The sequence below is a fragment of the Gopherus flavomarginatus genome, chromosome 4 (assembly GCF_025201925.1).
Source record: "Gopherus flavomarginatus isolate rGopFla2 chromosome 4, rGopFla2.mat.asm, whole genome shotgun sequence".
Lineage (NCBI taxonomy): Eukaryota > Metazoa > Chordata > Testudines > Testudinidae > Gopherus > Gopherus flavomarginatus.
The window spans coordinates 12,636,261-12,663,494 of record NC_066620.1 but is presented as its reverse complement, the minus strand read 5'-3'; the positions used below and the strand labels follow the sequence as shown (position 1 = coordinate 12,663,494).

At 40.3% G+C, this 27,234-nt stretch overlaps 1 protein-coding gene across 5 annotated transcripts in view; it reads left to right on the top strand.

Annotated features, from left to right (window-relative positions):
• TASP1 (taspase 1) overlaps positions 1 to 27,234 on the top strand; it is a 168,596-nt gene that overhangs the window by 129,551 nt on the left and 11,811 nt on the right. For all 5 annotated transcript variants that reach the window (XM_050952178.1, XM_050952179.1, XM_050952183.1 and 2 more), the window contains one exon: positions 13,082 to 13,155. In XM_050952178.1, the coding sequence (XP_050808135.1) occupies positions 13,082 to 13,155 (74 nt within the window). The remainder of the gene's footprint in view (positions 1 to 13,081; positions 13,156 to 27,234) is intronic.

Sequence of the window (27,234 nt, the reverse complement as noted above, 5' to 3'; positions counted from 1 at the left end):
AGTTGTGGAATCTCCATCTCTAGAGATATTTAAGAGTAGGTTAGATAAATGTCTATTAGGGATGGTCTAGACAGTATTTGGTCCTGCCATGAGGGCAGGGGACTGGACTCGATGACCTCTTGAGGTCCCTTCCAGTCCTAGAGTCTATGAGTCTGAGACACAAGTCACTCAGCATGTGGGCATCATCAAGGACCTATTCACACGTCTAGGCCTGATGATCAATATAGAAAAATCCACTCTGGTTCCCACGCAGAGGTTAGACTTCATAGGAGCTATCCTGGACTCCAGTCTAGCCAGAGCCTGCTTACCACAGCCGCGGTTTCAGGCAATGGCAACAATCATCCGAGGTCTACAGAATTTCCCGACGATCTCGGGTCGCACTTGTCTCGGTCTCCTGGGTCACATGGCTGCCTGCACGTTTGTAACCAAACACGCAGGTTCCTCCTCCGTCCTCTCCAAGTTTGGCTCAACTCGGTATACTACCCAGGCAGGGACCCAATAAACACGATAGTCACCATTCCCCCGAGCACCCTAGGCTCCCTAGAATGGTGGCTGACTCCCTCTCTGGTGTGTGCAGGGATGCCGTTCCATCCGCCCCAACCCTCAGTGTCCCTGACGACAGACGCGTCATCTCTCGGCTGGGGTGCTCACCTCGGTCACCTTCGTACTCAAGGCCTTTGGTCATCTCAGGAGCTGGCATTACACATAAATGTCCGAGAACTGAGAGCAGTCTGCCTGGCGTGCCAGGCGTTCCAGCAACAGTTGCAAGGCTGTTGTGTCTCAGTGTTTACAGACAACGCAACGGCCATGCACTACATAAACAAACAGAGAGGGACACGATCCGCCCCCCTTTGTCAGGAGGCCATCTAACTCTGGGACTTTTGCATAGCCCAGATAGATCTGGTAGCATCCTTTCTCCCAGGCGTTCGGAACACTCTGGCGGATCAACTCAGCAGGTCTTTCCTATCTCACAAGTGGTCGATCCGCCCGAACGTTATTCATTCTGTTTTCCAGAAGTGGGGATTTCCCCACATAGACCTGTTCACTTCCTGCGAGAACAGGAAATGCCAGATGTTCTGCTCCTTCCAAGGTCTCTCCCCAGGATCGATCTCGGATGCTTTCCCAATGCCGAGAAAGAGCCAGCTCCTTTATGCCTTCCCACCGTTCCTGCTGGTTCACAAGGTCTTGCTGAAACTCTGCGGGGACAGAGCGCGCATCATCATGATCCCTCCAGCGTGGCCCAGGCAGCACTGGTACACCACATTGCTCGACCTGTCGATAGGCAACCCAATTACCCTGCCACTCCACCCAGACCTCGTAACTCAGGACTATGGCAGACTTCGCAACCCGGACCTGCAGGCTCTTCACCTCACGGCATGGCTGCTGTGTGGCTAACCAGTCAGAGTTACGTTGCTCTGAATCAGTACAACAAGTTCTCCGGGGTAGCAGGAAACCTTCCACCCAGTCAACATATCTGGCCAAGTGGAAGCCTTTCTCCTGCTGGTGCGAAACGCTTAATCTTACCCCCACTGAGGTGTTGATCCCCTCTGTTTTGGACTACCTCTGGTCTGTCAAACAGCAGGGCCTAGCAGTATCATCACTGAGGGTGCACTTGTCATCCATCTCTACCTTCCACCCAGGCAAAGGTGACCGTTCCGTGTTTTCACACCCTATGGTTTCAAGGTTCCTCAAGGGCTTGGAGTGCTTATACCCTCAAGTACGCCGCCCAGCCCCGACCTGGGACCTCAACCTGGTTTTAACCAGACTTATGTCTCCCCCATTCGAGCCGTTAGCAACCTGCTCGCTACTATACCTGTCTTGGAAGACAGCTTTCCTCGTAGCCATTACATTGGCCAGATGAGTCTCTGAGCTTAGGGCTCTTACGGTGGATCCGCCGTACGCTGTGTTCCACAAGGACAAGGGTGCAGTTGCGACCACACGCGGCATTCCTCCCTAAGGTGGTTTTGGCCTTTCATGTTAACCAGTACATCTTTCTCCCGGTCTTCTTCCCGAAGCCACACTCAACGCGACAGGAGCAACAGTTGCACTCCCTGGACGTCCGTAGAGCGCTCGCATTTTATATTGAGCGGACAAAACCCTATCGTAAAACGCCCCAACTCTTTGTTGCGGTAGCAGACCGAATGAAAGGCCTACCTGTTCCCTCTCACAGGATCTCATCTTGGGTGACGGCGTGCATCCGCACTTGTTATGATTTGGCTCATATTTCCCCAAGCCACATCACCGCGCATTCTACCAGAGCTCAGGCTTCATCTGCCGCCTTCCTGGCTTGTGTACCTATCCAGGAGATATGTCGCGCAGCTACCTGGTCCTCGGTCCACACCTTTGCTTCGCATTATGCTCTGGTTCAACAGTTCAGAGATGATGCAGCCTTTGGCTCAGCAGTTTTGCATTCTACTACATCTCACTCCTACCCCACCGCCTAGATAAGGCTTGGGAATCACCTAACTGGAATGGATATGAGCAAGCACTCGAAGAAGAAAAGACGGTTACTCACCTTTGTAACTATTGTTCTTCGAGATGTGTTGCTCATATCCATTCCAAACCCGCCCTCCTTCCCCACTGTCGGAGTAGCCGGCAAGAAGGAACTGAGGGGTGGTTGGATCGGCAGGGGTATATATCCGGCGCCATGGCTGCACCACTCCAGGGGGCACCCAGCCGACCCACTGAGTGTTGCTAGGGTAAAAATCTTCCAACGAATGTGCACGCAGCGCGCGCGCACCTAACTGGAATGGATATGAGCAACACATCTCGAAGAACAACAGTTACAAAGGTGAGTAACCATCTTTTCTTTGTGCCAAGAGTAGCCAGGAAGGAGTTACACAATAACAAAAGGGAACAAACATGCACTCAGCACAAAAGCAATAGGTTGAGAACAAAATTAACCAAAACACCCAAAAGATGTGAAGAGAAGAAAATCTTTAATTGCCTACACACCAGTGCTAGAGGCCTGGGTAACAAACCAGAGGAATTGTAATTACTTATTTATGAGCAAAAATTTGACTTGGTATTACTGAAACCTAATGGGATGAGATTCCCATGATTGGAATGTTAAAATCAATGGTTACATCCTATTTAGGAAGGATTGAATGAGCAAAACAGGAGGATTATCAAAAACAGCCTGTTTCCAAGTCATTGACAACGTGGAAGGAAATGTCTGGAATGCTTATGGATCAGTGTCCTAACAGATAATGTACAAGCTGGGGTATTAGTCGGTGTCTGCTACAGAGCATAGGATGACCGGCTCCTAAGGCACCTGTCTATAATCTGTGAGTGGGGGATGCTTACTGATCATAGCGGTGAGGAAGACTTCAATGTGAATAATATATGCTAGAAGTCTCATGCTGACAGTCCTAAAACAGCCTTAGAATTTCTAATGAAGTGTTGCATCTAGCATGGGGGAAATCTTTATTTAGACCTTGTCTTGACAGAGGAATTGATCACAGAACTAAAAATAGTGGTAGTTTATGTAGATGTGATCCTAACTTTATCACATTTGGTAGGCGCGTGTGATAAACAGATAGCTAAGGGTTAATGTCTCTTACACCTGGAAAGGAGTAACCTGAAACACCTGACCAGAGGACCAATCAAGAAACAAGACTTTTTCAAATCTGGATGGAGGGAAGTTTGTGTCTGAGTTCTTTGTTCTAGTGTTCTGCCTGTACTCTCTCTCGGCTCTGAGAGGATTTCTGTCCCCTGCTTTTCTAATCTTCTGTTTCCCAGTTGTAAGTACAAAAAAGATAAGACAGTGATTTATATGTTTTTTTATTTTGTATTTACATGTGTGTAGTTGCTGGAGTGTTTTGAATTGTATTCTTTTTGAGTAAGGCTGTTTATTCATTTTTCTTTTAAGCAATTGACCCTGTATTTGTCACCTTAATACAGAGAGACCATTTTTATGTATTTTTTCTTTCTTTTTATATAAAGCTTTCTTTTTTAAGACCTGTTTGAGTTTTTCTTTGGTGGGGAACTCCAGGGAATTGAATCTGTAGCTCACCAGGGAATTGGTGGGAGGAAGAAGTCAGGGGGAAATCTGTGTGTGTTAGATTTACTAGCCTGACTTTGCATTCCCTTTGGGTGAAGAGGGAAGTACTTGTGTTTCCAGGACTGGAAACAGGGAGGGTGGCGTCCCTCTGTTTAGATTCACGGAGCTTACTTCTGTGTATCTCTCCAGGAACCCAGGGAGGGAACACCTGGAAGGGAGAAGGGAAGGGAAATGGTTTATTCCCCTTTGTTGTGAGACTCAAGGAATTTGGGTCTTGGGGTCCCCAGGGAAGGTTTTGGGGGGGGACCGGAGTGCCCCAAAACACTCTAATTTTTTGGATGGTGGCAGCTTTACCAGGTCCAAGCTGGTAACTAAGCTTGGAGGTTTTCATGCTAACCCCCATATTTTGGACGCTAAGGTCCAAATCTGGGAATAGGTTATGACAGTGCGAACAGAATAAAGTCCAAACCAGGAATATATGTATACTTGATGCTTTGGAAGGGTTAGTTTCACAATGCTTAAAAGAATTGAGCCAGCTCAGATGGGAGGAAGAATTTAAACTGAAAAATGTGAATGATGATTGAGAACTGTTTAAGAACATTTTACTAGATGCTCCAAAAGCCACAACTGAGAGAAATCCCTGCTGCTTTAAAAAACACATAGTGGCTTAGAGCGGAAGTGAAGGCAGCTTATATGGAAGAAATGAGAAATTGATAATAATGAATATAAACCAGAAGCTAGGAATTTGTATATTAATGATGAGGTAGACTGTAAGGAAATCAGAAGTGATGGAATGAAAAAAACAATCAGAATCTGTTCAGGTTAAAATCACTTGGGGCGAGGAGGGGAAGATAACAAAGGCTCCACTGGGATAGCGCTTGGGGTCTGTTATAGACCTCCAGGATCTGATTTGCATATGATTAGCGACCTCTTTAATATTTTAAATGAAATTAATACTTCTGGGAATTGTGTTATTGTTGGAGACTTTAATTCCCCACATATAGATTGGAGCACAAATGCTACTAAGGGTCTAGCTACACTTGTGAGTTACAGCGCAATAAAGGAGCCCCAGGCGCACTAGCTCACTACCTGCACACTGGCAAGGCACGTAGAGCACTCTGACTCTGCGGCTACAGCGCTGCTGGTACTCCACCTCGGCGAGTGAAATAACGTTTTCTGCGCCCCTGCTGGAGTGCCGCGGCGCCAGTGTGGATGAGGTGTTGCGTTACTGTGCTCTGATCAGCCTCCAGAAATGTCCCATAATCCCCTTAAGTAAAGTGAACATTTGTCATTGTTTTGAACTCGCTGTAGGAATGCAGATATGCCGTTTGAAAGCTCCGTTTCTGACAGCCAGCGGCTTATCTGCTCCAAGACAAAGCAACCATTAGTGTGGAATACTGTGTGTGTGTGTGTGAGAGAGAGAGGCTGGAGGGACTGGGAGGGTCTGCTGCTATCTGAACTTACAAGACAGCATGCAGACATGCTCTGAGCCCCCCAAAAACCCACTCTGTCTCTCCCCACATACACACAAAACATTCCCTGTCACATTCCACCACTACCACCACCCCTGCCCCCCGATTTGAAAAGCACGTTGCAGTCACTTGTATGCTGGGATAGCTGCCCACAATGCACCACTCTCAATGCCGCTGCAAGTGCCACAAATGTGGCCACACCAGTGCACTTGAAGCTGTCAGTGTGGACAGACTTCAGCGCTTTCCCTACTGAGCTCTGTGAAGGCTGGTTTAACTCAAGGCGCTTTACATTTGCAGGTGTAGCCATGCCCTAATAATGGTATGTCCCAGGTGTTCCTGGATGTGATAGCTTACAGATTTCTTCAGCAAATAGACACCATACCAACAAGAAGTGTTCCCTTTTAGATTTAATATTTGTAAGTACTAAGGACATCATAGAAGAACTGATTGTAGAGGAAAGTCTTGGTTTGCGTGATCATGAGCTAATTCAGTTTAAACCAAATGGGAGGAGGGAAAAAAAAGGTCTGCAGCTTGATTTCAAAAGGGCAAACTTTAAAAAAATTAAGGTAATTAGTTAGGGAAGTGGACTGGACTGAAGGATCTGAACGTAGAGGAGTCTTGGAATTATTAAATCAAGATTGCAGAAGCTGTCTAATGCTTGCATCACAAGCAAGGGGGAAAATGTGCAGGGAATTGTTGCAGATCAGGCTGGATGAGCAAGCATCTCAAACAAGTTATTAAGAGAAGGCAGAAAGCCTACAAGGAATGGAAGATGGGAAAGATCAGCAAGGTAAGCTACCTCTTGGAGGTTAGAAAGGGTAGGGGAAAGTGAGAACTGAAAGCCAAAGAAAATTTAAAATTGCAAAGGAAACTATAACCAATAGTAAATGATTCTCTAGCCATATAAATAAAGAGAAAACAAAGAAAGAAGAAGTGGGACCACTAAGCACTGAAGATGAGTTGGAGGTTAAAGATAATCTAGGCATGGCCCAACTCCTAAATTAATGCTTTGCCTCAGTTTTTAATAAGGGTAATGAGCTTAGAGGTAGTATCAGAGTGGCTAATGGAAACGAGAATAGGAAAGTAGAAATTATCACAGCTGAGGTGTAAATCAAACTCAAACAGCTTAATGAGACCAAATCAGGGACCCAGATAATCTCCATCCAAGAATATGAAAGGGCCTGGCACTGCTATGACACGCATCAGCATAGTGTCAGTGCTTCACAAATAGCAATAAAATTATCTTCACAACCACCCCTGTGAGCTGCACAGGTATATTTACCCATTTTATATATGGAGAATTAAGGCACAGAGGACTCAAGTATAATTGACAAAAATATCCACTAATTTGGGATGCCCCACTTGAGACACTTATGGCCTGATTTTTAGTAGTACTTAGCATTTTTCTAACACTTTATATATTCAAGGCACAGTTCTTACTGAATTCAGTTGCAGTTACAAGGCTCTGCACTTTTGCAAATCTGATTTCATGTGTCTCAGATTGGGCACCCAGAAACGGAGGAATTCTCAAATAGTGGCCAACTGTGACAAATTTTGGTTTGCGACGTGCCCAGCATCATATAAAAATTCTGGCTAAGATAGAATGTGAGTATGTTGTTAATAACAACAAGAATTAAACTCTTTAGAACAGAGTTTGTGTCGTGCCTAGCACAGTGAGGGACTGGTCCATGACTGAGGCTTCCAAGTACCCTAATAATAATAATAGATAATAAAGGTTGCATGGGCAACCTTAATTCTAGTATGTCCTAACTCTTGAGTGCTTAATTCTGCAACCTTAATCCTGTTTTAATGTTTTTTTTGTATGTAATTTCTGAGCATTTAAACAAAGAAAAAATGAATAAATAGATATTCATGTGGAAACCTTCTCACCCATCCACTGCATGAGTCATCAGTAGGTTTGGAATCTTTATATCTCCAGCATGGACCACTGCCATTTGTGGTAGTGAACCAGCTACTAGAGGGGGATAACTGGTATCAGTTATCACTGGGATTCACAGCTATTTGATGTGAGAGGAATGTTGAGACTTGGAAATCGTGTGTTGAATTCTGGGTGCTGGAGGGAAGTGTTCTCTAGTGGTTATAGACCCCTTTGCTCCTCACCCCCGACCTTCCCCTGCATTTCACTCCGGCAGCTTCCCCCTCTTCCTTTTCCACACTTACTGGGCCCTGGTGTGGGGAGGAGAGACATTAGAAGCACAGCAGTCTCCCTCCTGTTAATTCTATATGCCCAGCACTGCATTGGTCCTCCAGCTAGGAGGAGTAATGCTGGGGAAGTGCTGCTCAGCCCCTATAGCCCTGCACTGGAGCTTGCTGAGTGCAGATGTAATCTTTGCAGAATTTAGCTTCCAAATTCTTGTGAGCCTCTGAAAGTCAGTTTGTAAGGTGTTTGATAAAGACTTGTTACTTTGCCAGGTTTCTGTAGATTTTTACAGGGCAGGCAAAAGGCATATTCCTGACACAAAGGCCTCACTCTGCTAAATTTCAAGTCTCTGCTCTAAAACATGGAAGTGCTAAAGCTTCTCAATTAAATGATCGTACAGTTTTAGCATAGGCAAACTTTTTATTCTTCCCTAAACTCGTTATGTGAAACAACTAACAATTTTAGCTAAAAATCCTCCTGAAGTAGAGACCTGTCATGGAAAACTTCAGCCCAAGTGGTGAGTTTGGCCAACCATTGTGCAATTGAAAATTGGATTTGTGATGGAGAGTTAGGCAACCATAACTACAACCATCACTACCACCTGTGCCTCTAATATGTTGGCTTTGGCCTAGTTCATATTGCTGTCTTTCTTTTGGAACATACCTCAAACTGCTTAATATCTAGGACCGAGAATCTTGCCTAAATGGTATCTTCAGAGAAGTGAGGATTACTGACCTTGTAATTCTTTTTTCTTTGAGGATAAGTTGGGTGAGGTAATACCTTTTATTGGACCAATTTCTGTTGATGAAAGAAACAAGCTTTCGAACAACACAGAGCTCTTCTTCAGGTCTGGCATGTCCCTAAAGATATTCCGGCAGGGTTTATCACCCACCTCCCTTTAGTGTTTAGAAGACAACTTTGTTTTGTGATTTTTTTTAATCATATTTATTGATCTATCTCATTTTGAGCCACTAATTGTTCTATTTATTTTGTGACTGGCTTATTTCTTCCGAGGAGCCTTTGTTTCTTGTTCAAACAGGAACTGAATGGAAGGTTCTGAAGGTGGTAGTTAATCCTAGGCAGCTCTCGACCATTGGTTGTGGGGTTGCCACTACCAGTTTCCTGAAGACCTAATTCTTAGACAAAACTCCCCAATGTCTTTCTTGAGCTAGAGAACATAAAACCCGAAAATCTGAGGGTCCTGCCAGAGTTCTGTTTTCAAAGAATCTGAATTATAAGATGAGTAATTTCGCCCTCAGCCCTTAATTCTAGTGTTGGGGAGTTTTTAAAATTAGATTTATAGTGTTGCATTTTAAAGCTAAGCTTTTGCACTGCAAAACAAAATATATACAACTCTCGTTGACTTGTTTTGGCCGGGAACCTCCTGTTGCAAATGTAAGCAGTTTGTTTTTTAACTATTCCTCTCCTCTGTTCATTCTCTTTCCAGTCCTTTTATCTAGCCACCTTTTTCTTTCTGTCTGGGCCTCCCCACCACTTCTCCTGAATAATATCCTTACATCCTCTTCCTCAAGTCTGGGAAAGGTACTGAGGGCAGGTCTACACTACAAATTTACAGCAGCGCAACTATATCGCTTCTGGTGAAAATGATCTAAGCTGAGGAGAGAGAGAGCTTAATGATTCCACCTCTGCGAGAGGCGGTAGCTATTCTCCTTCAGACATTGCACTGTCTACCCTGGCGCTTAGGTTGGTATAACTGTGTCACGTAGGAGTGTGGATTATACACATCCCAAGCAACGTACTTATACCAAAGTAATTTTATAGTGTAGACCAGGGCTCAGAGGTATTAAATACAAGGTCGAACAGATACTTTAGCATAAATAGTTAGCACATAGCAGTAAGGAAACCTGCACAACACTTTCAGAAGACAAGCCTGGTAGCTTAAATTCATAACTTTGATAGACACTAAAAATCTTGGTCTTAAACCATAAATCCAGTGTCTTTATTGTTACTATAATCCATAACTCACTAACCTCCTTGTTCTGTCCTGTGACTACTGGCTTATCACCTTGAACACGCCCTGAGCAACGTAAGTTTCACCAGCATAAGTGGTAGTGTTCACAGCGCTATGTCGGTGGGACGGGAGAGCTCTTCCCCCATCAGCATAGAATGGCTACATGAAAGATCTTACAGTAGCACAGCTGCATCTGTACAGCTATGCCACTGTAAGCTCTCTAGAGTGGACATCGCCTTAGTACCTTTCCCAGATGTGAAGAGTTCTGTGTAGTTTGAAAACTTGTCTCTCTCACCAGCAGAATCATAGAATTAGAGGATCAGAAGGGACCACAAGGTACGAACAGAAGTTGGTCCAGTAAAAGATGTTACCTCACCCACCTTGTCTCAAGGATATTTTTTGTAATTTGACGTTCTTCAACTGGCCAAAGAGGTCTCACTCTTCTAACAGTGGAGCACACTGCCCTTACCGTATTTTCCAGACCTTGCTATCCCAAGAAACCAGAGATCTATGACATTTATCCTGATAGTTCTTCTGACACTGCACTGGATGTAAAGGAACAGTGGGTGATAAGTCATACAGGGATATAGGGAGGTTTTTTGGGGGGAGGAGTATCTTTTTGGCACATCATAGTTTCTTAGCATTCATATTGTAACAAATTCTTCAAAAACTGCTACAGAATCAATGGGAGGTGTTTTTCTTAATTTTTAATATCTTAATGTACGTATAGTCCCATTTTTTCCAAAAACTGTGATCATCCCTCCCAGTGACATCAGTTGTACCTCTATGAGGTCAGCACCTTTGATAATCAGGCCACTTATTGTTATTGAACCATTAAAAAGTCAAAACTATTAAAATCTGTAATTCCTGAGTCAAGATTGGGTATTGCTGAACATTTTGCAAAATCTCATAAATGCAGCTTACACTTCACAACACAAAAAATGGATGAATTAGCAATAGGATTATATGCTGTTGTAAGAACTTGACATTACTGAAATGTAATGGGAAGTATGCCAAGAAATCAACACTCTGCATGAAGGAGTTAACAGAACTAAAATGTAAGCATGATGAGACATGAAAGAACAGCATGTGACATTGTATGTGAATTAAATTAACCTTTCACTTAACACGTTTGGTAGCAAGATTAATGTCTTGTGTCTGAACAATATTTAACAATAGTGACAAGTCTTCCCTTTCAAACATCTTAGTGCTGTCACTATCATTATTCAGTGATATTTGCTTTTTTCTTGGACTCCATGCCCTTATCATATGTTCTAGTGGCAATTTATGGAGATTCATATCTGCAACTCACTTTGTATCAAGCTGAGATTTGTATTAAGATGATTTTGCCTTTCTGCATATCTAATTACCTGCATGATTACCTAACTGACGCTGTCATGAGCACATTGACTATACTAAATAATTGCTTTGGCTTTCTGAAAATTTAAACAAATCTTAATGTCATACTATCACATGGCACTGATGCATCTTGCTTTTGTAAGCATATGTTTCAAGAGATAATGAGCAATGTTAAGGTTTGTACTCTCTCCTCTTAAAAATTCTTTAAAATTATATAGGGAAAAATGAATATAATTGAACTTCTTAAGTCAAGGTCAAAGGCTCCACCGAAGATGTTTTCCTACTGTAATTTTTCAAAGTTCTATCAATGAAAGTAAGGGTTTTGGGAATTTCTGAAATAGAATCAGATTTTTAAACTGCATAATTCAGATGACATTGTTAGATAATAATCAGCAGAGATAGTAGATCCCTTTTGGATCTTGATATGCACTCTCAGTTCTTGAAGATAGCAACCCATTATTTTTTTTACAAATGACATGTCACATGCTAGATATTCATATAAGCTATTGGTTTTGTGTGTCTTTTTTTTTTTTTTAAAGAGCTGAAATAAACATACAAGGAAGTTTGAGCATTTTTGTTTTTAATGAACTGTGCTATTCCAAGGAATCTGTTCAGGGCAGTGAATTTACATATATTTGAGATCTTGATTTTAATTCTAGCACTTCTAGAAACTGGCACTATCTGCAGCTTGAAGAAACTATCATGAACACACACAGCTGTGAAGGTTCAGTAGTAAAATTCACAGCTATTACGTAGAATGCAGATGGTGAACAATAAGGGCTAAAATATCCTTAAAACTTAATTAATAACATTTCACACATTCATTTATAACAGTTATCAGCATTCATCCTTTTGTATTCTATGTGTATCCTGTCTAGTCTTTCTCTGCACTTTGGAAAGTAAAGTTAGAAAATGAAATTAAATGAGTTTTCCAAAAGGAGCTAATTGCCTATCTCACCTATAGCTGAAAATTTCCAGTATTTAAGTCTTGTTTTCAAATTCAGTGACTCAGTTTCCTTAAAGAAATGGTGATTATATATAACTGCAGTCACTTGTGTATTTAGAAAACTCCATAGACAACAATAGTATAAAAAATTGCAAAGTTTTTTTTTTAACTGGAAATGTCTATGGAAAATAATGATCTGGGAGAACCAGTGTACTCCAATTGTGTGATCCTGTTTTCTTACTACATTTGACAAATTCACTAATTAATCAGTTATGACGGAGTGAAGGAGGTATCTAAGTATAGAACTCCTTTTTCTCTTGTTGTTTGACTTGCACAGATTCTGGCAATATCTTCTTCAAAATTCTCAAACCTGCTTTTCCTAGAATTGTCTGAATTTAAAAGTGTTCTTTGGGATTAGTGGATGAATGTAAATGTTCCAAAGGCCATTTTGCTGAACCCAGACTCAAAGTTTGTTAGACAGGTGAAGAGTTCTGAGTATCTATTTGATTTCTATTTTGCACTAGAGAAAGATTTAGTTGTCTTAAAACATTATTCTTTGATAGCAGATAAGTAATCTAAAAGAGTCTGCAGTATACTACATATATTACACACAGTAGAGTTTTATGAAACTGAGCTCTGGATGGCAGAAACACTTGATATTTTTGTCATAAAAATTATACATTTTAGTAGAAAAAAGTCTATCACAGTAAATGGGGATTATCCAGTACTAAGAATAAATCATTTTGACAGTGGAAAATTTTTTTTAAGCAAGAGAGAAAAAATAAAGCACAGTAATATGCTTTATATATGTCTGAATTTTAACTTTAAAGAGACATTCTCAGTTTTAGTAATCATACTGTAAAAAAAATTACTTAGCTTACAAATAAATAAATACAGCTTAAAAATGCATGCTACTTTTCACTATATATGCCATTTATTTCTGGTTATTAATGCTACAATATTTGCAGATACTACAAGGAGTGCTTACTTCTACTGGAATTACTTTTTTCTTGTAAATAATTTTGTTAAATTTTTATAAAAGCACCAAACCTAAACTTTAAGCTAGGTTTGAGTTGTCCCTTCACTTTTAACAAATCCAGAAATTAAAGTTTTTCCGTACTTAAAATGAATGCATTTGTTTGTGACTTGTTACATTTTTCCTTTATAGTGGAGTTCTTGTGGAGTCATACAACAGAGAGCATGTGTGTAGGATATATGTCAGCACAGGATGGCAAAGCCAAGGTAAGCCCTAAGAAGTAGGTTGTGACCTAAAAACTTCTACAATGACTTCAGTTTCATTTTGAATTCATGTAAATTAATTCAAACTGTCGAAATGTTATTTTAAAAGCAACGTAATTTAAGATTCCATTTATTCGATTAGCTGCAACCTTGCCACTGATGGAGCACTTCCGGCTCCTTGGGGACCAATACTGTTAACACAAAACATCCTTAAGATGAGATTTCTATAAAGGTCTGCAAGAAAAAGATGTAATAATGAATTAATGAAAAAGAAAGCTACCCATTTGTATGAATCAGTGTGTATTTTAGCGTTCTGCGTGGATGTGAGTGTTCAAATCACTGTCTCACTGGTAGTTTGCCACGCTTGCTCATTTTGATAGTGCTTTTCCTTGGTGATGTGCCCTGTGTTCATTTGATATTTTAGATTTATGTAAATAATGTTTCCTTCCTCCTTCCCTTCCTAGGAGGTTACTAACAGCTCTGACTTTTACAAGGGCATGCGGTGCACATTCTTGTATTTTTAAAGCGTTGCTCATTTAGATTATGATAAATCTCTTATCATTTAATTTATCTTATCAGTTAACTAAACTGTTTTCCTGATCTTGATCCTAGCAATATAGATTAGTGGGGTTTTTTTTAAGCATTCTAATCAGGATGAGACTTTAGACTGTACTCTAGTACATAGTGTTGAGTATCTTGTCATCAAGTGCATTGAATTTCCTCTTTTCACCATTTAAGGTGATCATTATTTATAGCTTCCATAGGTGTGCACGGTGCCTCACAGATGCATAGGGAAAATAACACCTTTCTCAGAAGTGGTTATGTGAAGGCAAAATCTACGGCAGTTTTATACAGATTAAGTTGTTTAGATTGGGGTGTGATATTTTTAAGGAAACAGGTAGCTATACTGAAACAACTGCTAGTGTGGGCGCAGCTTATAGAGATACCTTATATCAGTATAGCTTGTTGCCATTCGCTTAAAGGAATAGCTATTAATCCTAGGTGAATTGTACCATTTTAACTATACTGGTAGTTAAACTGGTGTAGTTAGATATTACAGTTTTTGTGTGATGACAAACCCTTAGGCAGATAATTGATATAAAAACTGAGATACTCCATGACGGGTTGGAAATGAGAGGAGAGGGTATAACACAAAAAATCTAAGCTTATTCTTAGGATCCTTTATCATAAAGAATTCAGATCAGCTTGGCAGTTTCTTGGATTTTTATTATAAGATTTTGTTTTTGCCTACATAGTTGTGTATGAGACTGTGAGAACATAGCATAGTTGAGTGTAGTGATGGAAAGTGAAACAAGAGAGGGATATGCCATCTAGAAGTGATGTGCCATGGATGCGGACGAGGCGAGCTGTTTTCAGGCATGGGGCGGTGATAGGGAGAAGACTAGAGTTGTGAGTGATAGGCAAATGGGACATTCTGGAGACAAGTGTGGGCAGAGCATACAGTGTGAAAAGGAAAGCAGAAGCAGGAACAGGGCTGCATAGAATTTGAACATGAGGGTAAGTACAAATTGATGTGGAAACAAAACTAGAGAAGGAACTTGCTGAGAGAGGGCAAATCAGTTTTACAGCTAGAGCGGTGAGATGATTTGGATGAGAGCCTGATGCTTTGGGAGAAAGTTAGAGAGATGACCCCAGTAACTGAGTCTGAGTGATGAGGGGTGTAGTTCAGCAGTGTTAAAGGAGGGGGAGGAGCGGGTTCAAAAAGATGTTTGCTTTTTGCTGTGTTTAATTAGTGGGATGTCAAGGAGGACAATTTCTCCCTTCTGTGCAGTCCTGTATTTCTGTCTGAGGTAGATTTACAAGTAATTATCACAAATGTGATATCTGGGAGTAGATGAGTTCCTCTAAGGAATAAGTACTGTATGTAGAGAGAAACAAAGACAAGGATACCAACAGAGGCTATGTCTACGCTACGACCCAGGGGTGAGATTCCCCTGCCATGTACGCATACTCCTGCTAGCTCACACTGAGCTAGTGCAAGTATAATTAGCAGCAGTGTTGTCACAGCAGCACCACTAGTGAAGGCACGGCTGAGCTGTGCCAATTACAAGCCTACCTGAATCGATGAGAGCTACCATGAGTAAGTGTACATGAGCAAGAGAATCACACCCCTTCGCTCACAATGTAGACAATAACCTGAGGGAGAAGGAAGAAAAGCAGTTGGTTAGAAATGCTGACACAGCGGCCAATGGTGCACACTTTTCTATGGCGCACATACAGCTTATTTCCTTGGATAGTCAACTGGAAAGAAATGTGGTGTCACCGAGTTCTTGTTTATTTTAGATTTTTATTTTAAAAGAATCTAATTTCTCAAACCCAAGTTAGTGAAGCTAGAACAAGCCCAGCTGCAGATGTCCCAGCATGCAGTAAATGTGAATGCATAAACCTTCTTCATTCTTTATATTTTTTGATCCTGAAATATAGTCATTAAAAGAAGTGAAATGTTAAATTATATTGGAAATAAAAGCTGATTTTGTTTACACAGTGTGGCTCCTAGAGCTGGTTGTGAGGAAGTGTTTATTCCTAGCTGGGGGTAGCCTGCTGAAATCTTCAGTATTTCATATGAAATCTGGTTAGTAATGAGCACTAGCAATACAGTGCCATACCCAGAGATATTTTCCTACTCGCAGTTGTATCGTTTGACATCTGGTGTACATTGTTTTCATATTGCTGGTAGATTCTCCAGCTGGTAATCTTGATTGGGCTGACAGACACAGCTGCTTCTCTTGGTTCACTTTTAAATTATGTTTTTGACCTTCATTGAAGAAAGTTAATCCCTCTCCCTTTCTTCCTCCTTTGAGCCTGTGGCTGCAAATGCTTTCCAGAGAAAAACCACAAATGCCTTGGCTGCCGACTTCTATTGATCAAAAAATAATCTTCTGTCATAAAGGCTGGAATTTCGTTGTATTGCAAGTAAGGCTAAGTCATAGAAGGAAAGCCAGGCTTGAAATAGAACAGAGTGTATTGCAAATAATTTTTTTTCTTTAGAAGAGTAATTATTTGGCAAATTTAACATTGTATTCCTGACATAAAAGTACAGAATATCGATGTATAAAACTCTAGAAACAAACTGATCAAGCAGATACTATAAAATTGACTTGCTTCCCTGGTTATCTAAGTTTTTTGCAGCCTTCACTAGTCCTGGACTAACGTCTATTCTGAAGTCAAGTGGTTCACATCATGGCCAGCCAAAGGCTGGCTGTTAATGATTGAGGAATTCACGGGCAGTGCACATCAATACAGCAAGTCCATTGGCAGCAAAATTTTGTAAAATGATAAGATATTAAGAGTTGTAAAAGGAACACACTAATGTTAAAATCATGAGTGTGTTTGTGTATATATATATATATTTATAGATTAATAGCTTAAGGGTCTTTTCTAGTCTTAGATCACTTAGTCTGACTGCCTGTGCATCATAGACATTTAGATGTCACATAGCTACCCTGTATTGAGCCCAAAAACATTTGTGTTTGGTTAATGCAAACCTTTCAGCAAGGCATCCAGTCTTGATTTGAAGAGATGGAGAATCCCTTCTTCCTTTGGTTTTTTCCCCAAATAATTAATCTCCCTAGCTGTTAAAAAATTGTGCCCAATGTCTAATTTGAATTTATCTAGCTTCAGATTCCAGCCAGTGGTTCTTGTTATGCCTTTCACCACTTGTTTGAAGAGCCCTTTAGAGCTCAGTATTTTCTCCCGGTGAAGGTACTTATACGCTGTAATCAAGTCACCTCTCAATATTTTGGTAAACTAAACACTTTGAGTTCTAAGTCTCTCAATGTATGACCTCAAATCACTTGTGTGGCTGTTCTGTGTACCCCCTCCAATTTGTCAACATCCTTTTGAAAATGTGAACACCAGAAATGCTTACAGTATTCTAGTATGATGGCATGTCTACCAAATGTTTCTGCAGTGCAATTATAGCACTTCAGTGAAGATACTACCTACGCTGATGGCAGGGCCTCTCCTCTTGGCATAGGTACTCCATCTCCCTGAGAGGCAGTAGCTAGGTCCCCTGGAGAATTTTCTAGTTGACATAAGTGTCTACACCAGGAGTTAGGTCAATTTAACTGTGTCGTTTAGGGGTGTGGATGTTTCACACCCTTGAGCAACATATTATACCAACCTAATGTCCTAGTGCAGACCAGGCCTCAGTCTCACAAGTGCTCTATAAAGAAGTAAAATCACCTTCCTACTTCTCTTTATTGCTTCCCTATTGATATATCCAAGGATCTCGTTAGCCCTTTTTGCCACAGCATCACACTGGGAGCTCGTGTTCAGTAGTCTGTCCACTATGACCCCTAAATCCTTCTCAGAGTTGCTGCTTTCAGGATATAGTCCTCCATACTTTACGTGTGGCCTGCATTCTTTCTTCCTAGATGTATACATTTCCATTTGGCGGTATTCAAATACGTTTTGTTTTAATGGGCCCAGCTCACCAACCAATCTTAGTCATTCTGTATCACTGCCCTATCTTAATCGTTGTTTACAACTCCACCAATCTTTGTGTTAACCACATATGTTATTGGCAGTGATTTTCTATTTACTTTCTGATTTCTGATTTAAAAAAAAAATGTTGAATCATGTCAGGCCTGGTACACATCCCAGTGGAACCCAACATGAAACACCTCCATTAGATGATGATTCCCCATCAATAAATACTTCTTGAAATCACTGAGCCAGTTTTTAATCAATTTAACATGTGTTTTCATATTGTATATTGCAAATTTTTTAGTCAGAATGCTGTGGGGTGTTAAGGCTTTTGCTACACATTTGACTTAAGGGTATTACATCTATGTAGTTACCTTTATGAACTAAACTTGTAATTTCATTAAAGAATGAAATCATATTTGTTTGACAAGACCTATTTTCAGTAAAACCATTCTGACTTCCATTAATTATATTCCTATACTTTTAGTTCTTTATTAGTTGAAGTCCATATCAGCTTTTCCATTATTTTACCCAGCATTGATGTTGGGCAAACTGGCCTATAGTTACCTGGGTCATTCTACTTGCCTTTTTGGAATATTGGCACAACATTTTATTTTCTGGAATTTTCCCAGTGTTCCAAGAGTTATTAAAAAATTATCAACACATTAGCTATCTCCTAAGCCAATTCTTATAGGAATCTTGGGTTCAAGTTAACCAGGCCTACTGATTTTTAAATGTTTATCCCTAGTAGATGCTATTTAACGTCCTTCTTAGTTACCAATGGACTGGAAAATACTTAATTATCCTCGTGTTATATGAGTAAATCATCCTCCTTCTTTCCAAATACAGAACAGAATTATTTACTGAACACTTTTGCCTTTATTTGCATCATTAACAATTTTACCATCTCCATCTAGTAATGGCTTCATACCACTGCTAGAATCTCTTGTTCGAAGTATACTTAAAAATTCTTCTTTATCCTTAGTTCTGCCAGTCATGACTTTTTTCCCTGATGTCTTTAGCTTCCCTTATCGATTTTCTGCACTTTTCTGATTTATATGGAGTGCTGTTTATTTTCCCTGTTTTCCATTTATTTTATATTTACTAATTGCTGTCTTTGACATCGAACTAGGATGAGCATTTAGCCAAAGGTTTCGCCCCCCTTGATTGTGGACTTTTGGCAGCTAACAAACTTTGCATAAAGGACTCCCAATTTTCATTCATATTTTTCAGTCTAAATTTTTCTTCGCAGTCAGTTTAGCTCAAGATTTTTCTCACTTTGGGAAATAAACCCTTTTGAAGTACCAACTATTTCGGTGCTGTTCTCTGCCCATATTGAATGTCGTCAAGTCATGATCACTTGTCCTAAGGCCATCACCAACTTAAGTCAAGCAATAGATTAATCATTATATGTCATTATGAGATCCAAAATAGTTACTTCACGTTGTGGGCACTAGTGCTTGTGTTAGAATATTAACTTCTTTAATTTTTAGAAAAGCATTTTTTGTAACTCAAGTTAGACGTTTGTAATAAGGCGTTTGATCGAGTCTATAACAGTAGCTCATCTCCTGTGTGTTTTCATTAAATTGTTTCTGCAGTAAGTGGGGGGAAAAAAAACTAAAAAAAACTTTGGAACAAAAAGATGCACACTCTTGAGTGATGGTGTAGCATTATTAATTGCTTATTTAAAAAGGGGGGCAGGAATTGCAGGACTTTGGATAAAAAGTCCTGAAACACAATACAGCTGCAGCTAGCAAACTGCACAGTTTTGTTAGTCTGTTTCCTCAAGTACCCTATATAATCTCTGGACTATTTGGCATGCATAAGCTCAACGAATTATAGTATTTTTAGATTTTTAACAAGTGAGTTCTCTCTCTGAAGCAGTATGTATCTGAATTCAGTGCTACAGAGTGGAAAAGGGCACCCATATTAGAGAGGATGCTGAAGGGATTTATGGGATTGTCTTGCCAACTACTCCTACCAAGCCAGGGGATAGAGGAAGATCTGACTTATCACCACAGCCTCTTGAACACCTGATGATCCATGGTATCAAGGCAGCTAAGAGATCAAACTTAATCAATAAGGACCATTCTTGATTGTCTGTAACCAGCAGAAAATTATTGACCTTGGCTGTTTGTGCCATATAGCAATCTGATGCATGACTGAAAGATATAAAAGGAACTAATCAAGTCCAAGTGTGCCTGGAACTGCCCAGCAAGCATCTCAAATACCTTTCTCCAGAAAGAGAGGAGACTGATCCGTTATTAACCAAAATGTTTAAGTTCATGCAGGTTTGTCCAATGTGGACATGAAGGGCATGCCACCCAGTTGGAATGAGGCATTAACCACTTCCTTTGGCAGCACTTCCAGGACCTCCCTACTGGTCTTTATCACCAGGAAGGCCATAGGGCCATCCTGCGTGTAGTAGGTCAGAACTCCCTAACCATCTCCTACATCTCAGCTAGAAACATTGTCCACATCCTCTTTATCACAACAGTGGGAGCCAAACCTCTCCTTATGAAATTGACCTTCCCTTTTTAAACAACCATTAGAAGATGCTACAACAAGCAATTGCATATGTTCTAAGACTGCAAACAATCGGCTCTAACTCAGATGAACAACCTAAAATAACTGCCACAGAGTAGTTTGTAATAGAAGTGGCCAGAGGAACTTGGCTTCCACCACTAAATTCTAGAGGGTGCAAATTGAAAATAGTTATGTAGCTAGATCCCAGTCTGCAGCAATAGGTGAAAAAATGTATACCTCAGGCTCCATGGATTCATTTACCCAGGGAAGCAAATGGAGAATCTCCATTACAAACTGTTCTCTATTTTGTTTCTATTATTTTAATTGCAGTGGATTCTACTTAAAGCAGAGCTGTTTTTTGTTAAATAGAGAGAGCTGCTATAATCGAAACCAATTCTTTTCCAGAATATCTTTTCTAGTCTTCAATAATTGTTCCCCTGTGGCTGCCTAGGTGGTAGGTGAGTGCAGATTTGTTTTGCCCTCTTTTTGCCCATGGATAGCCTCTTCCTCTTTTTTTGCTTTCCCTCCTTCTCTGGGTCAGCAGAGAAGGTGTTAATGTCCTAAATATAGGCACTAAATATGTGGAAGTGCCAATGTAAAATGAGTCCAGGCAGTCTCGATTTGCTGAATAACTGATGTCTTAGACTTCTAGGACAGTGGTTCTCAAAGTTGATCCAGCGCTTGTTCAAGGAAAGCCCCTTATGGGCCAGACCAGTTTGCTTACCTGCCGTGTCCACAGGTTCAGCCGATCACTGGCTCCCACTGGCTGCGGTTCGCCACTCCAGACCAATGGGGGCTGCAGGAAGGGCAGCCAGCACATCCCTCGGCCCGCACTGCTTCCTGCATCCCCATTGGCCTGGACTGGGGGTAAAATGTAAACGTTCAACCAGTTAACCGATAAGCATCAGTCTTATCAGTTTCGGTTAATGTTAAACTCTGCTGCAGGCCCCGTGCGCCCAGCGTCCCAGCTGCCAGCCCTGCGAGGCTGGGGTCCCAGCTGCCAGCCCTGCGAGGCTGGGGTCCCAGCTGCCAGCCCTGCGTACCAGGGAGTCCTGGCTGCAGCACCCCACTCACCCCTAGTTTCCTGCCTATGTGAACTCGTTAATGGTTAACTGTTCACTGATAGAATTTTAATAGATTGTACAGTTACTATTTTTAAACCTTATTTACATCCCTACTGGGAGATGTTAGGGTCAACTCTCCAGGCAAATCTTCAGCAACAAAGAGTGGTCTGTCAAAGACTCAGGCCTGTTTCAAATAGTCCCTACGTGCAAAAGATGTTCTGTCCTATAGCAAACAGTCCTACAGAACAGGTGTCAACCGTTCTGCCCCAGAGTGGGTTTGAGCCGTGATTCCACGACAGATGTATTTCTCATGTCTGTGCCATTCCACTGATTCCCATGATACCAACAGCAGTGAAGAAACTGAGGGAAGATGCAAGACTGATTAAGCCCCTACATGGCCCAGGCACTTCTGGTACTCTGATTTGCTCAATCTTTCAACACAGTCCACCCATCACCCTACTTGCTGTACCCGACAGTCTCACAGAATGGTCAGTTTCTGCAACTGACAGCCTAGTTGCTGGCTGGATGATGTCCACTGAAAGTAGCTCTTGAGCTGAGCTTCAGAACATTCTGCTTCAAAGCAGGAGACCTTCAGCCAGACTGACTTACAAAGGTAAATGTAAATTGTTTTCTATTGATGCACCTCAGTACTAACTGTCTCTCTTGACATCACTAGTTTCAGCAATATTTCTAGCCTTCAAATAATCTGGACTTTCCAACAATTCCATAAGAGTCCACCTATCAGCGTTATATGCACATTATTCTCCTAGCCCGGGCAAACTATTTTCCCACCATGTGGTGGCAATATTCCTGAATGGCCTCATACATGTTTTCCCTCCAATTCAGCACCTTTTCCCTCTTGGAACCTCCATATAGAATTAGAAGGGTCCATGTATGCATCCTTTTAACTCTTAGCCTTTCTGGTAGCCATTGCATCAGCAGATTGAGAACCTCGTGGCAGGCCCCCTTGTACAAAGTTTCATAAGGACCAGGTCACTCTTAGATGTTGTCCCCAGTTTCTGCCTAAGGTTGTCTCAGTTCCATATAAACCAATTCATTCACTTCCTGGTTTTCTTTCCCAGGCCTTACTCAGCCCTGGAGAAAGCTAACCATCACACACTGTAAGAGCACTGTCCTATTAGTTAGACAGAACAAAAGCATTCAGGAACACATCCAGACTGTGTCCTTTGCTGATACGGTTTAGGAGCAATCGGTGCCCTCACAGAGATTATCTAAATGAGCTTCCAGTTGTATAAGGACATGTTATTAAGGACATGTTATTAAGCCAAGTTAGACCCACCTACCCACATGAGAGCTCATTGCACTAGGGCTGAGGTAGCCTCTGCTGCCTGTTTGAGGAATGTCCCTATATTTGAAATTTGTAGGGCAACTACATAGAGCTCAAATCATGCACTTACAAGACACTATTTTGACAACTACTTGTTAGTCACTGAGATGGGAATCCATGTCAACAGTCGCGTAAGAAGAGAATGGTTACTTATCTCTTGAAGAACCGGTGACTGTAGGGGATTATTCAGATGGATTCAGTGATGCTACTCTTCTACCCTTTGCCCTGGTCCCACTTTGTCCTGTATACCTCCAGGTGTGGCGGAAAGGGGGGAGCGAGAATACCTAAGGTGTAGGCATAGGCTAGCCCCCATGGCCGTTGCTGGCTAAAGGAATCTGACTTTGTGTACTGGGGCTCTTACTTATAAACAATGTAATCTGTGTGGTGAACGCATCTAGAAGAAGCACACTTCTGTAGGGTAACTATTTTGTGTGGTGTTGAAAATACAATGAAGCTTAATTTGTGATGAAACAAAGGAACAATAATGCTTTATAGGATATTCTGGTATCTTAGGTCAAGTATTTGTTGATGGGTTCTCTTATTTGGAGACTGACACCTTTTGAAATTAATTTTTTTCCTTAGTCATGTTTTCCATAGTACGTACAGTCCCATTGCTGCCTTTCAGTAAACACCATTGTGAGGGCTTGGCTAAACAGTATTTGTACTGTTTTAACTGTATCTGTTTGAAATGCTGTAGTTAAGTGGTACAACACCCTTGTGTGGAAGCCATTATTTTAATATAGTTTATTCCTATAAAACTAGTGGAATAAGCTATATGGGTATGTATAGGTGCCCTATATCAATATAACTGCATAAAAATAAGGGATTGTACTAGTTTAAATATTTTGGTTTAAAAAGGAAACCGACAAAAACAAACCATAACTGAAATAGTTAAATCAGTTAAAAAAAAAAAAAAACCTGCATGGACATGCTCTGAGTTATGCATTGGCAGCCGATGCTTTCTGGATGGACATTTACCAGTTCTGGGCTTAAAGAAGTTCAACTAGAACTGCCCTCCTACATTTGGTTTATGACTAGAACTTCGATTAAAAATTAGTAATTCATTGCCCTTGTAACTACTCTTATTTTCCATTTGAAATCTTTCAGGTTTATTTACCTTGTCTTAAAAATACATTTTTGAGGAGGATAGGGAACAGCTGGTGGGGAGGAAACCACCTATTTGCCTAAGTTGTTGTTTTGTGTTCCAACTCAACTGCTTTAAATACAGCAATTGTTCTTGCTGTTTCTGATCTTTAGCTTTACTGGGGCCCTAAATGGGAGCTTTATTCCCATCTTATTTCATCTGAAGCAGGATCAGCTATGTAAAAGAGACTTAGTGCAATGTTGAGAAACTGAGTGGGAGCCTGCAGGAAATACTTGTGGTGCAATTTATTTGTAGCTTTGACTTGGGGTGGGGTGGGGGATGGTACGTGTTAATTGTGGCAGCTTGTTGTAGAAAATATTCTATATGGAAACTGTTACTGAGGAAAAGAATTCCTTAGTTCACATTCTTCATTTCCAGTAGTCCTTGTTGATTTAGGCTTTAATTCCTTCTGTTGTATCACTGCAGTCCCTTTCCTTGCAGGTGGAAAGCTGAAATAGATCTGTATTGATTATTTTTAGTATTGTAGCCCCTAGGAGCCCTAGCCCTGGATCATGGCCCTGTTTTACTAGGCTCTGTACAAACAGAACAAAAAGACCGTCATTGCCCCCAACAAGCTTACAGTCTAAGTATTGTAGAGACAGCAGATGGTATAGACAGACAAGGAAGTACAATGAAGCAATGAGACAGTGTTGATCAGTATGATTTATCATTGTCTCTGTACACCAGGAAGTAAGCATCATAGCAAAGAAGAGTTTTAAGGAGGGTTTTGGAGGACAATTAAGTGGCCTTGAGGAATTTCATGGGGTTTTCCTCTAAAGTGTGAGGGGCAGCATGGGAGAAAACACAAATTGTCAGTGGAGGGATGTATAAAAGATCTGAACTAGTTTTACTTCATTTACTGATGATCGCTTTTACAACTAGTTAAGTTACTGTTCTTATATTGGGATGAAATCTGGTGCACAGTCGGAACAGATAGTTAGCAAGCCAATCTCTTTGAGAAGACACCTCTAGTAGATATAGTTTGTCATGTGTCAATTATTTTCCTCAAATGTTTAAAATAGCCAACAAATGAAGTTACATGTTTGCATATTTTGCATTTTTTCCTTTTAAAATGAACATTGTCTTTTATGAAGACATGATTGATAAAAAGTTTCTAATTTACTTATTAACTTCATTTAAAATAAAAGAGAAACTGAACATAGTTGTAAAATGTTGAGAACTCCAAGTTCTGGGTTCTCAGCATCCTTGGTGCACTATAATTTGGTTTAATAGGACTTAGATTTTTCTACCATCTTGATCTAAAATCACTCTCATTTTTAAATGTCTAGTTGTAATTCTTGTTGTATTCAAAATTCAGCCGCCAGTTTAAAACCTGTTCCTTATACTGAGTTTATGACATGAATTTATAAATCTTATGCTAGGGCTGGTTTTAATATTAAACTACTGTGTGTCATTCTTTCCATTTTCTAGTTTATTGGATTTAAGTTGCTGCCCAGGGGATAGGAAAAAGTGAATGGGTAGGGGAGATGGAATCTTGTATGCCACCGTAATTTACAATGAACACTGGCAGCTGTGACTATCTACAAGAAGTGATGTAGCTTCAGTACAAAAAAAAAATCTCTCTGAAAACTCTTCATTTTCCAGTCGGAAAAATATAGTGGGCAACCGGACAAGCAGAGGAAAAATGTGATTCATAGTTAACTACTACCATTAAAATGCTAGACATTGTTACCAAATTTAACAGTTATTGCCCTTAATGTCCGAAGTAATGTGTATGACAAGTACAGATTACAATAATTGCTATTGTTTTAAGGTAGGGAACTTCTGTACTTCATTGCATGCTTTGGTAAAAATGGTTTACAAAAGTTTTTTGCCAAGAGAGACACACCTACCCAATATTCACTGAGTACAGAAATATACATTTTAATTATAATTTGAAAATTAGTGGAAAGATTTAATGAGTAATCTTATGTTTAGTCATTTAGTCATACATTTCAGACTACAGAGAAGCTCTTTTACATGCACAAAATAGGAAAAATATGTGTCACTCTCATCTTTAAATCTGCACTCAGATATGTAGGATTCGTCTGAAGAAGTCATTCTATAATTCTTGCTTGAAAATAACTTTATGCATACACTAGAACATCCAGTTTTCTGCTCAGAACTCAGCACTCCAGTTTAGCTGAAAAGTACCATGAAATAGAAATTAAAATATTTTGTTAATAGAACGTAGATTCCAAAGCCAGAAAAGGTCACCGTGATCATCTAGTCTGACCTCCTGTATAACACAGGTCATAGAACTCCCTTAAAATAATATATAACACAGGTCATAGAACTCCCTTTTGAACTAGTGTATATCTTTAAATATAAAAATCCAGCCTTGATTTAAAAATTGCCACTGATGGAGAGTCCACCAAGACCCTTAATAAATTGTTCCAGTGCTTAATTACTCTCACAGTTAAAAGCGTATGTCTTATTTCCAGTCTGAACTTTTGCCTAACTTCAACATCCAGCTTCATTTGAACATCATGAAAATACTGGGTTCTGAGATCTGGGAATACAGCAGGAGGTTTTTATATTTAATTATTTTGTTTTTAAAAGTAGAAAGATAGGAGGATTTCCACTTTGGACCATCACACCATTGACCAGGGTTAATCCAATTATTTTTTGTCAAGGTCCAAATTTCTTGGTCAAGGTGCAGTCAAGGTACAGACTCTAGAGAAAAGAATACAAAAATAATAACAATAAAAAGCTTTTGCTGGCAGTTCAGAAGTGTCTGGTGGTCCAGAATTGGCCTGCAGTCCACCTATTGACAACCCCTGCCTTAAACTGTGGATTTAACTTTGTAATAAGATGTACCTAGAGCAGGCCACATTGCTGAGCTAAGACATTGAATCTTAAAAGACTGAAAAACACATCTGTGATTACATAGCTGTTTGTCCTGTATTAATCCTGCTAAATCTTGCTCCGGTTTAAATGTAGCTGGGGTGAAATTCCAGCGCATGATGAAATTCTGGATCAAGCTGGGATGTTTGGTGGGCTTTGGCAAGTCTGAACACTGAATTTGGCCTCCTATTTACACTTCTGTTCAGTATTGTGTCCCTATTTCACACAAGATAATATATTCAGCATTTTAGGAACAGGCTAAAATATTTGGGCCTGTTTTTTATGTGCACTGTTTTCCTCACCTTTAAACATTAAATATTTATAATTGCAGCAGATATTAATAGTGGGATGTAAGTATGAATATATTTATTATCTGGCTCTGCTTTTGCACCACATAGGATAGTGAAAATCTTGAGTGTTGATATCTTTTTAAAATATCACTAATCGGAGAGTTATCATCCAACACTCTGAGTCCCAAATCATCATCAGTTGTTAGAATGGTGCATCGTTACTCATCTTTTAAAACTACCTAAACGTGACTATGAATTAGATGGAAATTACAGCTAACAGAGAGGGATTAAAACACTTACTTTAGAAACTATCTTAATATATATCAATCCTTCTTAATGTGTTGTACTAACATTTTAAAATGTAAAAAGTCTAGAATCACTGTATTCAGTTTGTAGAATCCTTTTTATGTTGGA